Raw genomic sequence first — 14,101 nt, forward strand, 5'->3', positions numbered from 1 at the left:
TCTCTCCTTCTCTCTATTTCTCTCTCTCTCTCTCTCTCTCTCTCTCTCTCTCAGTCCTCTCCCTCCTTCCCTCTCCCTCCCTTCCTCTCTTCCATTGTCTCTAAAAATCAATGGGGGATATATATTCTAGGGTGAGGATTAACAACAGCCACACAAGGGTATTAATGAGCACTCACTCTGTGTTAATCAGAACAAACTGAGATTTACCTTTGGTCACCTTGAAATACCCTTTTCTTAACCCAGGGGTTCTCAACTGGGGTGATTATATCCCCTCCTCTGGAGACAAAAATGTCTAAAGACATTTCTGCTTGTCATAATTCGGGGGTACAACTAGCATCTAGGGGATGGAGGCCAGGGATGTTGCTAAAGATCCTATAATGCACGGGAGACCACCCCCAAACCCCAGCAAACAATTCTTCTGCCCAAAGTATCAAGTATTGAAAAACCCTATCTGAACCTATGCTGCTCATTTTCTCCCCTTGTGCAAATCACTCTTTTGGAATAGGTGTGATCTAGACTCCAGGGCACCAGGTCACCTAACAAGGCCAGTAGGTAGCAACCCAGAAGGAATCATATTCTGGACAAGAGTTTTGGTCAAAATGGAGATCTTGATGCACACAAAGTGTACACACCTAGAAGGCAAACAATCAGAAAGTTCATTAGGATTTTTGCTTTCCACAACTAATACTCATGATTTTTCTGGACAATCATCATGTCCTTGACTACCTCTAAGAAATATCAAATGATGAGTGGTTTACTTTTACTTTTGTTTGTATGTATTTCCTCTGAAAGTTTTAAAACAACAATATCATTTGTAATATAAGTAACTCTAAAAGTTTTAAAATAACCCCAAATCTTCACTTAAAAAATGCATATCATCACTCAGACATGGAAAATAAAAAAGAAAATTCAACATTAGTGTGGGCCAAAGCAAAGAAAAACACATACCAAACGGTTGACATTAGTTATCTCTGGGAGGGCGGGGGCGGGGGGGGGGGGGGGAAGAGGAAAACGCACTCTTTACATTGATATAATTGTTTTAAAAGTAGTGAGCTTCTGGACACTTTTGTCCATGTTCAGTATTTTCCTAATAATTTTAAAAAAGAGATACTCGGGAAGATTTAAAAAGACAGACATAATGTTTTTTACTTTATATTCTGTCACACAGGCAATACCATGAATATCCGTTTCTCTTATCCTTGATTCTTCCAAAAGAGCAGAATCATGGAGAGCATATTTTCTGTCTTATATTTGATGTCAGGATCCAAATGGTTTCGACTTATCCCCGGAGACTAAAGCCTTCACACAGTTCTTGCCTTAGGTTGGGAGAGAAGGTGAAGCTGGGGACTTCTCCTCAGAGAGCTCTAATACAACACGTTCCACTTTGCCAATTTTCATGGTAAGACTGCTTTCACAGCTCAACAAGATAGGAAAGACAGACATGGGTTTGGCCACCTTCCTGACTCCGCCACTAGAGAAGGTGCTGAGCCACAAGGGAAGAGATGCCTGTGGGATCCCAAAAAGCAGCCCTCACTTACCTTGGCAGGTAACTCTTTTACATTGAGAGAGTCGAAAATGGGCCCCAGTCTGCAGCCAGGGTCCCTCCATAGGACTTTGTCAGTCAGGGTCCCAGAAAGAAATAGGAAACATGGATGTGATTCTGGATCACATATTTATAAACAGAGTTGTCTCAGTTATCTATCCAAGCAGCTGCATGTGGCTGATGGGTCAGCTGGCAGGTCTGCCAGGGGCCAACCTTGGCTAAGAGGCTGGACTTCTCTCTATGGGGTCTTTCATCCCAGGTTGCTTTGCAACACGGTTGTTTGAAGGTTCCATGAGAATAAGTACAGAAGCTGTGAGTCTCTTGAGGTCCTGCAACATCATTTTTTCCACTTTCTATTGGTCAAAATAACTTGCAAAGCCGACCTGGTTTGGGGGGGAAGGATAAATAGACTCTTACTTCTTGATGGGAGAAACTACAAAGAATGTGCAAGAATTTGGGGGGAAAAGCAAAGGCCTGGGGGTTCTGAGTGACAGCAGCAGTGAGAAGCCATCAGCGTCCCGAGCCTGAAGGAGCAGGGGAGCAGGACGTGAATGCTGTGAAGTAGGCCTGTGGGCGCTGGAATGGACGGGAAGAGGCCACCCTTGGGAGCTGGAGCTGAGCTGTGAGAACTGGCAGAACCTGCTGCTCACCAGGGAGGAGTGTGCTCGCTCTCCCCACCCTCCCTCCCACCACCTCTCAGATCCCACAGTGGCCAAGTGTGACTGACAGCCAGAGGTCAGCGAGCCAGGTGATATCATCCATGGAGCCAGCTTTCCAGGACACAGAGCAGGGTGGAGACTGGGTCTGGTGGGGCAAATAGAAAGGAGCCAGCACAGTCTCGTTAACGTATGTAGTAGAAACACGGGGGGCTTGTCTTGTTTTTAATAATACACTTACAAAGCCGAATCCCCTTTTCAATCCCAAATGACCTGTATTTGAAAGCTTCCAGTGACAGAACATTGACCGCCTTTCATAGTAGCTCTTTAGTCTTTGAGCAGCTGTGACTACTAGAAAGTTCTTTATATTCAGACAAAATCTTTAGGGAGCTTTCACCTGCTGGTTGCATTCTATTTCCTCAGGCTGACCAAAGAAAAAGAAAACAAACAAACAAACAGAAGCCCACCTACTTACCCTGCTTTTCTGGCCCTCAAATACTTAAAAACAGCTATGGCACATGTCTTCTTTCCTTTATGTGAAAATTGCCAGTGAACTCCATTTTGTTCACAGGACAGTTTCAGATTTTTTCATAATCCGGTTCCCTAGGATGTAGGCTACAGGCTAGTTTGACAGTTCCCCCAAACCAACTGAAAGGCCAGGTGTGATCTGACCAAGTGAAGTAGAACGTTTACCTTCCTTCTTTGAGAAGTTCCACTTCAACCCAAAGCCAGTGTCTTTTCTAAAGGCCACCTCATTGTCAACCGTAGCTCCTTATACCCCTTCCATCCACTATTCTATGGACTCCTTATGGTTTAATATAATTCCCAGACATTTGTTGGTTGAAGAGTGGATGGATGGATGGATGGATAGATGGAAGGATGGATGGACAGATGGGAGTGAAGCCAAGAAAGGCATCACGTTGCTTTTACTGTTCAAGGACTTCAGTGTTAGAAGGAGAATATGAGGTGAAAATGTCAGTTCTTTTTACTGAAAGATTGGGAATCCCTAAAGTGAAAGATACATGTTAAAAAGAATAGTTAATATAGAAAGAAAAGCCCAGTCAGTGTGGCTCAGTGGTTGAGCATCAACCTATGAACCAGGAGGTCACAGTTCAATTCCTGGTTGGGGCACATGCCTGGGATTCAGCTTGATCCCCAGTGGGGGGCATGCAGGAGGCAGCTGATCAATGATTCTCTCTCATCATTGATGTTTCTATTTCCCTTCCTCTCTGAAATCAATAAAAATATATTTTAAAGGAAGGAAGGAAGGAAGGAAGGAAGAAAGGAAGGAAGGAAGGAAGGAAGAGGAAGGAAGGAAAAGAAAGAAAGAAAGAAAGAAAGAAAGAGTCTCTGGAAATATAACACTTCACCAGATCCAATCAATGCTTATCTTCTGTCTCTTCATTTCTAGTCAACTCGAACTAGGTACAGATTCACATTGATAAGTGCCTTTAGGTAGAAAATACTTTTAGACAAATGTATCAGTTTGTCTACTCTGACTTACATGAAAACCTTGAGAAGTCTGGTGAAAATAAGTGTTTTATCTAATGAATCAAAACACCAAACTAAATATATCTTTATGCGATACATAAATCCCACAGGTTTGGTATCACTTGGGCACCCAGGAGGAATTTATCAAATGGAAATATATAATTCATTTCGTTTTCTTTTTTAGATTTAGAAAAGAAGATTCAAGATTTGAATCTAAGTAGACAAAAAAAAGCTGATCAACTGAAACAGTTGGAGGATCAAGTCATTGCCATTAAAAATGAAATTGTTGAGCAAGAAAATAAATATTTGAGCTGCTAGCGTTAGGCAGAGCTGAAGTGCGAAAGCCAGTGCCTTTGTTTCTGGTTCCTGAGGAGCAACCTGAGGAGCTGAGCTGGACCTGGGAAGCACAAATGCAGCCTCTTCACCTTCCTCCCGCTGGAGCCCTCCCCTCGGCAGCTCTGCTCAGTGCTGGGGAGTGGCACTGGGCCCAGGAAGCGCCTCTTCGTGTAGCCCAGGAGGGAGAAGTAAAGAAGTTGTCTCTGGTTTCAGAAACCTTTCCTCCTGCCTTTCCTAACTTCAAAATAATTAGTTACATATGACAAGTACAAATCAAAATAAGATTCTATTTACTAATACTAATACTAACTATTCAAGTGTCCAGGCGAGGGGTGGTGGAGAATGGGGAGTTACTAACCAACGGGCATAAAGTTTCAGTTAAGCAAGATGAATAAGTTTCCAGAGATCTGCTGTATATTATATGTGTAGTTAACAATAATGTCTGTCCACTTAGGAATGTATTGAAAGCGTGGATCTCATATTAAATGCTCTTACCATGCTACAATAAAATGAAAATAAATTTAAACAAATTAAATTAAAATCAATTATATCTCGAATACTAGAATGGAATGAATATGGGTGGTATATACTAATGTTTCTGTATTTTATTTGGATTTGCTTTATCTGTAAAACCATTACTCTATTCTGAATAAAGTGCATGTAACTCAAAATGTAACTTGTTTTTACACCCCCTTTCCTACATATTTATTCTCTCAGCCAAAGGATTTTCTTTTCCCCAAATGGCACTGGAACAGTATTCAAAGACTACTTTTCATAGTTTGTCTGCAAGCATTTCTGCTGACAATCTGCCGGCTTTGAAGATGGAAGGATGGAAGGGGCCCCAAGAAGCTGGAAAAAAGAAGAAAACGGATTCTCTCCCACTGCTTCCAGAAAGGAACATAGCCACGCAACGCCTTGATACCTTGATTTTAGCCAGTGAGACCTGTACTAGACTTCTAACCTACAGAACAGTAAGATGAAGTTGTGTTGTTTTAAGCCACTGATTTGTCGTAATTGGTTACAGCTGTAAAAGGAACCTAATCTACCCTCCATTTGTTTTTTTCCCCTTCAATTGGGCGAGAATATGGTGAGCCAGCTATAACCACGTAGATGATGAGAATACTGGTGAAACAAGATAGAAGAAATCTAGGTCTCTGGTTGACTGTACCATTGAGGTGAGGATGTGAGCTGGGACAGTGTCTTAAGGGGACTGTTTTCAAAGATGTGGACAGTGTGGAGGAAAGTCATAGAGGACAGTGCAGCATCCCAGAGCCAGCACTCAGCAGGGGGTCATCACCACCCTTAGACAGGGACAACTGCATTCTGTGTACGCGGGCCACCTAAGAGGAACCGTGATCTCTGGTCAAGGGATGCAGCCCGCGGGGACAGCCCTGCAGAGGATCTGGGGGTATAAACACCCTGATGTCACTCTCTTCCCCTGTCCAATTTCTCAGGAGTGCTTCCTATTTGCTGAACCAAGGAACCAGGTTTATATTCCCACTAGAGGCTCAGTGCAGGAATTCATGCATCAGTGGGTTTGGGCAAAACCAGCTCTTTGATATCCCCCAAGGGGTCCTGGATTGTGAGAGGGCGCAGGCCAGGCCAAGGGACTCCACCAGTGCAGGATCGGGCCGGGGAGAGACACGGTCAGCTGGGGAGGGACCACAGAAGAGCCCCAGGGCATGTCCGGCCCATCTTGCTCAGTCCCAATCGGCTGGACCCCAGCAGCAAGCTAACCTACTGGTCGGAGCATCTGCCCCATCATAGCGAGTGGTTGAGCGGCCTTTAGCATATCATTAGCATATTTTTTGATTAGTTGAATGGCCTACCGGACACTTAGCTTATTAGGCTTTTATTATATAGGATGTAGGTCAGCCTCCTGGGGCACAGAAGAAGGACTGTCCTTGGACCATCACCTCTAAAAATGTATTTGAGAACAAGTCAAATATTTGCCTTAATATTTAGAGGGAAAATGTCAGAAAGGACTAGAATACGTGCACGGACAAAAATCTTTCCCCCCATCTCTCCCACTCTCAGGAGCTACCATGCTCTATAGCAGCTGCTGAGAATCCTCTCCTCTCGCTGCAAACTCCTCCCCACTAACAATGCCCCCAAAGCAAGGAGTTGTTCTCACACAACTCTTCATTCTCTTGGACTCCCTCTTTCCTTTTCCCTCAGATCTAGCCTCTCCCCTTTGTCCTCGGTCACTCTCGCTTTTCCCTGCCATGTGTGTTTGTTTACAAGACTTGATACTTTCCAAGTCAGGCAGCCCTGCATTGGGGTGAGCCACTCCCACATGGAGGCCGAGGCCTCACAGATGGGCAGCAGCTATCCTTCCAGGCAGAGCTCACCCAGCCACCCTGAAGGGAAGCCTTTCCTTCTCATCCAAGCAGGCGTTGTCTAGGAACAAGCAATTGCATTAAGGGCTAAGCCTACTACATTAAAGGACACATTTAAAAACATTTTATGTGTATAAAGGCATGTGTTTATATGCACTTAAGATGTGTGCAAAATTTATATAAATGCAACTACAATGTGTAGGCTTCGCAGTAATCCTTAGCCATTAAACAAATTAGTTCAATTAAACCCTCCTGCATACAAACCCGGGCACATGCACACCCACTCTTCCTCCCTCACACCCCATGCTCCTGCCTCGCCAAAACCAAGCTTGAATAGAACTTTTTTTTCCCATTCACTTTATGCTTCTAACTAAAAATTCTTTCCCGGCCCTGATTCTGGTGCTTCAGACAAGTGAAGAATCTAAAAACTTTGGTCAAAGAGTCCTCACAGGCTTGTTCCACTATAAGCTTTAAGGTCGTTAGCACCAAGCTGCCTGCCCTCTGCCCTGTTTCTTCCAGCTCCTTGTGATAGGATGGAAGGAGCTTCCCCCCTCTCCCTCCAACATAAAGCAGCCGAAGCAGAACGTTTCTAACACTTAGCTTCTCTGCGGGGGCGTCACTTGAACCTACACCCGACCTTCAGCTGCACTCATTACAGCTAAAGACTGGCCACTCCTTCTCGAAGGCTTCTACTGCTCTCCCAACCTGCCTCGGACTCAGCCTGCCAACTGAGTGAGCTGTTAGACAAAGCAAGTTTCCCACAATTTATATCAAACATTTAAATCAGAACATACAGGGTTTTTTAATAGAAATGTAGTGTTTTCTTCATGTTCATATAAATTGTGTACTTTTTAACAGTCAAGTCATAGATTCATAGGTTGTGGGCTCAGTCCCCAGTAGGGGGCATGTAGGAGGCAGCTGATTGATGTTTCTCTCCCTCTTCCTTCTCTCTCTAAACAATCAATAAAGACATATTTTTAAAATATACTGTATATATAACATATATATTTTTTATAATTGGAGCCCACTTTCCCCCATTATACCATAGAAATAGGCCCTATCTTTTTAGACAACTGTTTAGTATTCCATTACAGGGGTCTAGCTTATTTACTTACCTAATCCCCTACTGATGATTACTGAAGTTATTTCCAGTTTTCCTCTCGTTATGAACAATAATGTAAACATCTTTATATGCATTATTTGGCATGTTTTTCCAGGGTTAAAGTTCTATCTATTGTAAACTTTAACACATTTCAGATTGCTCTTTAGAAAGGCACAATTGTACCTTCCCAGTGATCACTTAGGCTCGTGCCTTCATGAACCTCATTCCATTAGAGGTCACAAGGCTTGGGGGCCATTTACTGACCATTATATCATTACCACCTTGCAGCTTCTCACATGATTGTGAAAGTGCAGTTTACTTCTTGGTAATCCTCATGCATATTACAGTACCAAGCAGTCCCTGGCAAGTTGGTTAACATTGTATATATCAGTATCTCATGTATCTAAATCACAGAAAACCCTTTTTATATTTCCCATGAGATAAATTAAACATGCTATCTGCTTTTTTAAAGTACTGGTGTGTATTGGGGATGACTCATTCCAGCTAAAGAAGTACCTGTGAATGTTTTCTCTCCAGAGAGCACAATGAGCATAGTTCCCGGCATTTGCTAAAAGAATGCATTCAGCAAATATCTGATGGGCTCTGTGTTCAGTGCTAGGGAAATTAGGATGCTCTCAAGGTACTTACAACTTAGCACATTTAAAAAATATATTAATATTCATTGCACACCTACAATTTTTTAATATATTTTTTTGATTTTTTACAGAGGGGAAGGGAGAGGGATAGAGAGTTAGAAACATCGATGAGAGAGAAACATCGATCAGCTGCCTCCTGTACACCTCCTACTGGGGATGTGTCCACAACCAAGGTACATGCCCTTGACCAGAATCAAACCTGGGACCTTTCAGTCTGCAGGCCGATGCTCTATCCACTAAGCCAAACCGATTAGGGCATACACCTACAATTTTTAAATGATTTTATTAATTTGTGTGTGTGTGTGTGTGTGTGTGTGAGAGAGAGAATAACAAATAATTATACTTCACCATGACTTTTGGTTGGAATTTTTATTTTTAGTTACACCAGTTGTAGACAAATACATTCTCCTTATTTAAACAAAGTTTAAACATTACAGATAAGGCAAGAGTCCCCTTTAACCCCCATCCCAAACAAAATTCCTGTACTTTCCCTTAAAGTACCCACTCTATTATCCACTTGCCATGCCTCCTCCTAAAACTTTATCATTGTTATTCATGTATTTATACATTTATGTTTATATAGAAACAGAATATTATAATGTTCTTCCTTTATCCTAAACCAGAGGTTCTCAACCTGTGGGTTGCGACCCCTTTGGGGGTCGAACGACCCTTTCACAGGGGTCGCCTAAGACCATCGGAAAACACATATATAATTACATATTGTTTTTGTGAGTAATCACTATGCTTTAATTATGTTTAATTTGTAACAATGAAATTGGGGGTCACCACAACATGAGGAACTGTATTAAAGGGCCGCGTCATTAGGAAGGTTGAGAACCACTGTCCTAGACTTTAACCCTGTTGATCTTTAACAATAGTATATACATTTAAGATAACCCTGGCCTTCTCTAAATGTCGGACATAAACCATTTGACCATAGTAGTGCTCAGCACATAGTAAATGCTCAAGAAACGTTAAAGAAGGAGAGAGAGATGTTGCTGCTAAAGCTTAAGGGACTCATTGGGTAGATAGGTGGAGTTCCCTAGGTCAAAGTTCAACCAGAGAGTGGTGATTACCACCACTTGGGATATCCAAATAGATGACTGAATTGTCAGCTCCATATTCCATGATTTCTAAATAGGGTCACCAAGAAATCATTTAATCGTAGAGGTTAATAGCAGCATTTCATTAACTATCTTGAAAAGAGCAAACACATCCTACAGAATCTCCGTCTGGCAAACATATTGTCTGGCAATATGTAAAACAGCACGTAATCCTGGAGTGAACCCAGTGCTGACTTGTTTCTGGTGTGATAACACTGCACCAGCTCTGGGTGGGCTGGCGTTCATAAACCTGATTAGCAACCTTGGCAGCAGCAAGTGCAGCTGCTGTGGTCAAAGAAATTATCTCCTTCCAGTAGAGCAGTCTTATGGTTTTAGAGCAGTGGTTCTCAACCTTGGCTGCACATTAGAATCACCTGGAATCTTTTTAAAAATCCTGATTTCTGGGCCTCATCCTCCGGAAATTCTGTTTCTTTGTTATGGGGTGGGGCCACAACATTAGTAACAAAGGAACAGAATTTCCAGAGGATGAGGCCCAGAAATCAGGATTTTAAAAAGATTCCAGGTGATTCTAATGTGCAGCCAAGGTTGAGAACCACTGTTCTAGATCTAGAAGGCCAAGGGCATCATGGTTGGGGTAGATGAGGCAGAACTGATATTTGAGAGGAGATGGCTTTTACCAGCATTTCCATCACTTCTGATCAAAGAACCCATCCTCCCATGGTAAAAATACTGGATTGAGAATTAGGACCCACTCTCAGTCCAAGCCATAAATAGTAGTGGGTGCTTAGCTTGCTAATTAAAGCCAGTTTCCTGGATCACCCTAGGTAATAATTAACAAGCCAGAACTATGGTTTGCAGCAAGAGAGTAGATAAGACTATCACTTCAAGCCTCTGGTACAAAGATATTGCCTAGGTTCAAAATATAGGTTGAGTAAGGGATAGGTTTTTATTCAATAAATATATCCCAAGGACCTACTATGTGCTAGAAACTCATGTGGAGCTGTGTCAAGGACTGAACTTGAACTTTCAAATGGAGAAAGACAGAATCTGGATAAAAAAGCAGAGTAAGGAAGGATTTTTAAAATTTTAAATATTGGAATACAGGAAGTTCTTTTTCCTCCTCTGGCAAATACTGGCTTTCAGCATCCGTACAATGCTGAGGAAAGTAACACCATCAGCCAAAATAAAACTTTCAAAATAATAAGAGATGAACTGAGTTTAATTAAGAAAAGTTTTTCTAAAACTTAACTATCAACCACTGAGTGTAGCTGCCTACTCAATTTGACATTGGTAATTTTCAATAAACATTTTAAAAGAAAAAGCAGTCTTAACACACCTCAAATTTTAGATGCTGATGTATTTTGTCCAAACATTTAGCTTAGATTAAAAAAAACTTTTAAAATATTTCTATAGTAAATTGTAATAATTTCTTAAACTTCTAATTATACAAATTTTTAAAGTTTGTGAACATAACTATTATAGGTGACAACAGCTGGCCAGAGAAACAAACAAAAACTCTTATTTTTAAAGGCCTTAAATTTTATTATCTGTGAACTGAAAAGTACTTGTACTTTTTAAATTCTTTTTTTAAAAAATATATATTTTATTGATTTTTTACAGAGAGGAAGGGAGAGAGATAGAGAGTTAGAAACATCGATGAGAGAGAAACATCGATCAGCTGCCTCCTGCACATCTCCCACTCGAGATGTGCCCGCAACCCAGGTACATGCCCTTGACCGGAATCGAACCTGGGACCTCTCAGTCTGCAGGCCGACGCTCCATCCACTGAGCCAAACCGGTTTTGGCTACTTTTTAAATTCTTATGCTCTTCCTTCTTTAGGTAAGGCACTCATAAAGGAAGGTAAAGATATACCAGAAAAATGAAACTTTGGTTCCTGACTAGTATTCAAGTCTTAAGGTGTTTAATTGACTATATTTAAGTTAATCCTGCTATGAATATGATAAAATGTTTAAAGAGCTTTCTTAAAACTTTCTTGTCTTACTTCAAACATTAATCTCTTTCCTATTCATTTTTGAAGTGCCAGGTTAGCAACCAAATACCAAAATTCATAAAGTATAAATAGTGAATTGAAAAAAACTCATCCCACTTAGAGTATTAAACATAGATCATAAAATTTTTTAAAAATGGTTTGGAATTCATGGGCATAGATGGGTAGAAAGAGTCATTCTATTTATAGTACCATCCATAGTACTACCTTGAATCAACAGTACCATCGTGCCACCTTTGAATCTAAGTACCATCTTGCCATCTTTTGGGAAGGTGAAATGCAATAGGTATGCAATCTTGCAAAAGACCTAGAAAGATCATGGTTGAGACCTTCTAACACCTATTTTGGTGACTATCTTAAAACACTACAATACAGTGATATGTCTTTGAGATGTTTAAGAATAGACAGATGACCATTTTTTAAGACAGTGCTGATAAAGACCTGCCTGAATCAGTCAGAATAAACTAGATTATATTGCAGTTTCAGACAAACAAAAATCCCTCCCAAATCGCAGGCAAGAACAACAAAGATTTATAACTTCCTCATGCTACACATCCGGAAAAATCAATTAAGGGAATGCATGCTTGCTTCAGGCATAGCTGGATCAAGATACTCCAAGGTGGTCCTTCAGGATCTGCCCTCTGGCTTCCCTCAGTTCTGTTTTCCTCTGTGCTGGCCCCCATCTCAGGGAGTGACCCCCAGCTTCAGGAAAGAAAGGTTTTATTCCCTCTCATGAAAATCCCAGAAATTCCCATAAAAGTCCCAGAGTCACCTAACTGAAACAGTTGAGTTGCATACCCATCCCTGAACCAATTGCTGGGAAAAGGGAGATGGAAATGCATTGATTAGCCTGGAGCCCGTGGAGGGATCAGCCCCATCTGAATTATGTGGGTTGACAATGTGAAAGGATGAGTCCCCTCAAAAAAATCTAGGTGCTGCCCTAGCTGGTTTGGCTCAGTGGATAGAGCGTCAGCCTGTGGACTGAAGGGTCCCAGGTTCAATTCTGATCAAGGGCATATGCCTGGGTTTTGGGCTCGATCCCCAGTAGGGGGTGTGCAGGAGGCGGCCAATCAATGATTCTCTCTCATCTCTCTCTCTCTCTCTCTCTCCCTCCCTCCCTCCCTCCTTGAAATCAATAAAAATATATTTTTTAAAAATCTAGGTACTGTTACTAGATGAAGGGATGTTAATTGCAAGTGGTATCTATTGCATGGTCCAAGACTGAAAATGCCATGACTCCCTGCCTAATCCAGGCCCTGAGGGAGTCCATATTATAGAGAGTGACAGTAAAGACCCTTATGTGCCCCCTAACGGTTATAAGGAAGGGTTATTCAGTTTTATTCGTTCAACAAGTAGATATTGAGTGTATATAGTACACCAGAAACTTTGCCACCTGATGGAAATACAAATTCCAATAAAATATAATCCTTGTCCTCAAAGAGATCCCGTGGGCAAGAACATTAACATAAAACTACAAGTTACTGTCCTACATATTCTAAAAGCGGTATGTAGAAAGTGCTGTGTAACATTTGTCTTGAATTATACTGGTCATTGAATGTACTTTTCTAGATCAATTCTACACTTTTCTAGATAAATTCTGAACTTATTTTTTCTAGATAAATTCTGAACTCACAAAGTACACTTAAATCTATTTCAAAATAGCAAAAACCTAGTCTTTTTAATGAGAATTATATTAAATAAACAGCCAGGTTTTAGGACCTAAAGTTCAAAGTCTATACTATCTTTGTTTCACTGTCAATCATCATTTAAGATGAGATGCATGAATGGCATTCTAAGACTGTGTGAAAAATGACCTTGAAAGTAGTTCTTTTTTTTTCCTCTCCAAACAAAATAATAAATGCCTCAGGGAGATAACTGTCACACAGTCTTTGCCACAAACAGCCAACAATTTGCTAATCCCATCTGCCATTCAAAATTCTACAGAACTCCCCAGTAAAGACTCCAGGTAGTGCCAGGTAAAATTACAAGTGGGGAGCAGAGGGTCCTGTCAGCAGAAGTAAAAGCCTGGGTGGACTTTCCTAACAAAAGTGACTCAGTCCCCCTAAATGTGTGACACCTGCACAACGCATAGGAAGGCGAATGAAATAAAATAAAATAAAAAGAGGACTTTGTTCATGAGTGAAATCTGAGAGTGTTCTTAACATGAACTCAAATCTGTTTTCTTTTTCCCCTGGACTAGAAATTCATGCAAGGTAGAAAGTGAACACTTAAGAAATTTTTTTAAAACATGGAAACTACTCTTTACTTTCATTCAAGAAACAGTTATTGAGTACCTACAGTGTGCCCCATGTCACATCAGGCAATGTTTATGCACAAATGAATGTTTCACAGTCCTTGTCCTTGCCTCACTGTCTATGGGGGGAGATAAGGACATAAAAAAAGAATAGTTACAGCATTATGTCACTCATGCTACAACAGGCTTTTGCAATGTGCTGGTAGAAAGAGGGAGGAAGGGTTATGTTTAAGTGGAGGCTTCAAAGGTGCCTTGTAGTTTACTATGTTGACGAGGTCAAGGAGGGTTCGTGCAGCGGAGAGAAAGAGATGAAGGTATGAAGAGTATGCCATGAATAGGGAACTTCAGGAAGCTCACAGGGGCAGAGGGAAGTCATTGACAGCTTTTGAACAAGGGAGTGACCTGATCAAAAATTGTGCCTCTGAAAAAATCCTTCTGGCAATGTTATGGAGGATTAGACGGGAGAAGGGAAGAGTTTGGAAGTAGGAACACCAGCAAGGGGACTCCTGTGGACTTTGGGACATGAGGACAGACTAAACGAAGGCAATGAGGCTGGAGCAATGAGGGCATGGCGATTAGTTGCTAATACAGCAGAAATGACAGGACCTGGGGATGGCTGGAACGAGGTGAAGGAGAGGGAAATGTCAGGCA

At 41.4% G+C, this 14,101-nt stretch overlaps 1 protein-coding gene across 1 annotated transcript in view; it reads left to right on the forward strand.

Moving 5' to 3' along the window:
* The window catches only part of LAMB4 (laminin subunit beta 4), a 97,611-nt gene extending 92,914 nt beyond the window's left edge, over positions 1 to 4,697 (forward strand). Inside the window, 1 exon segment of the mRNA XM_006774858.2 lies at positions 3,875 to 4,697. Coding sequence (XP_006774921.1) covers positions 3,875 to 4,008 — 134 coding nt within the window. The 3' untranslated portion in view covers positions 4,009 to 4,697.
* Positions 4,698 to 14,101: the final 9,404 nt, after the last annotated feature.

Source organism: Myotis davidii, unplaced genomic scaffold (assembly GCF_000327345.1).
Source record: "Myotis davidii unplaced genomic scaffold, ASM32734v1 scaffold125, whole genome shotgun sequence".
In the NCBI taxonomy this organism is placed as follows: Eukaryota; Metazoa; Chordata; class Mammalia; order Chiroptera; family Vespertilionidae; genus Myotis; species Myotis davidii.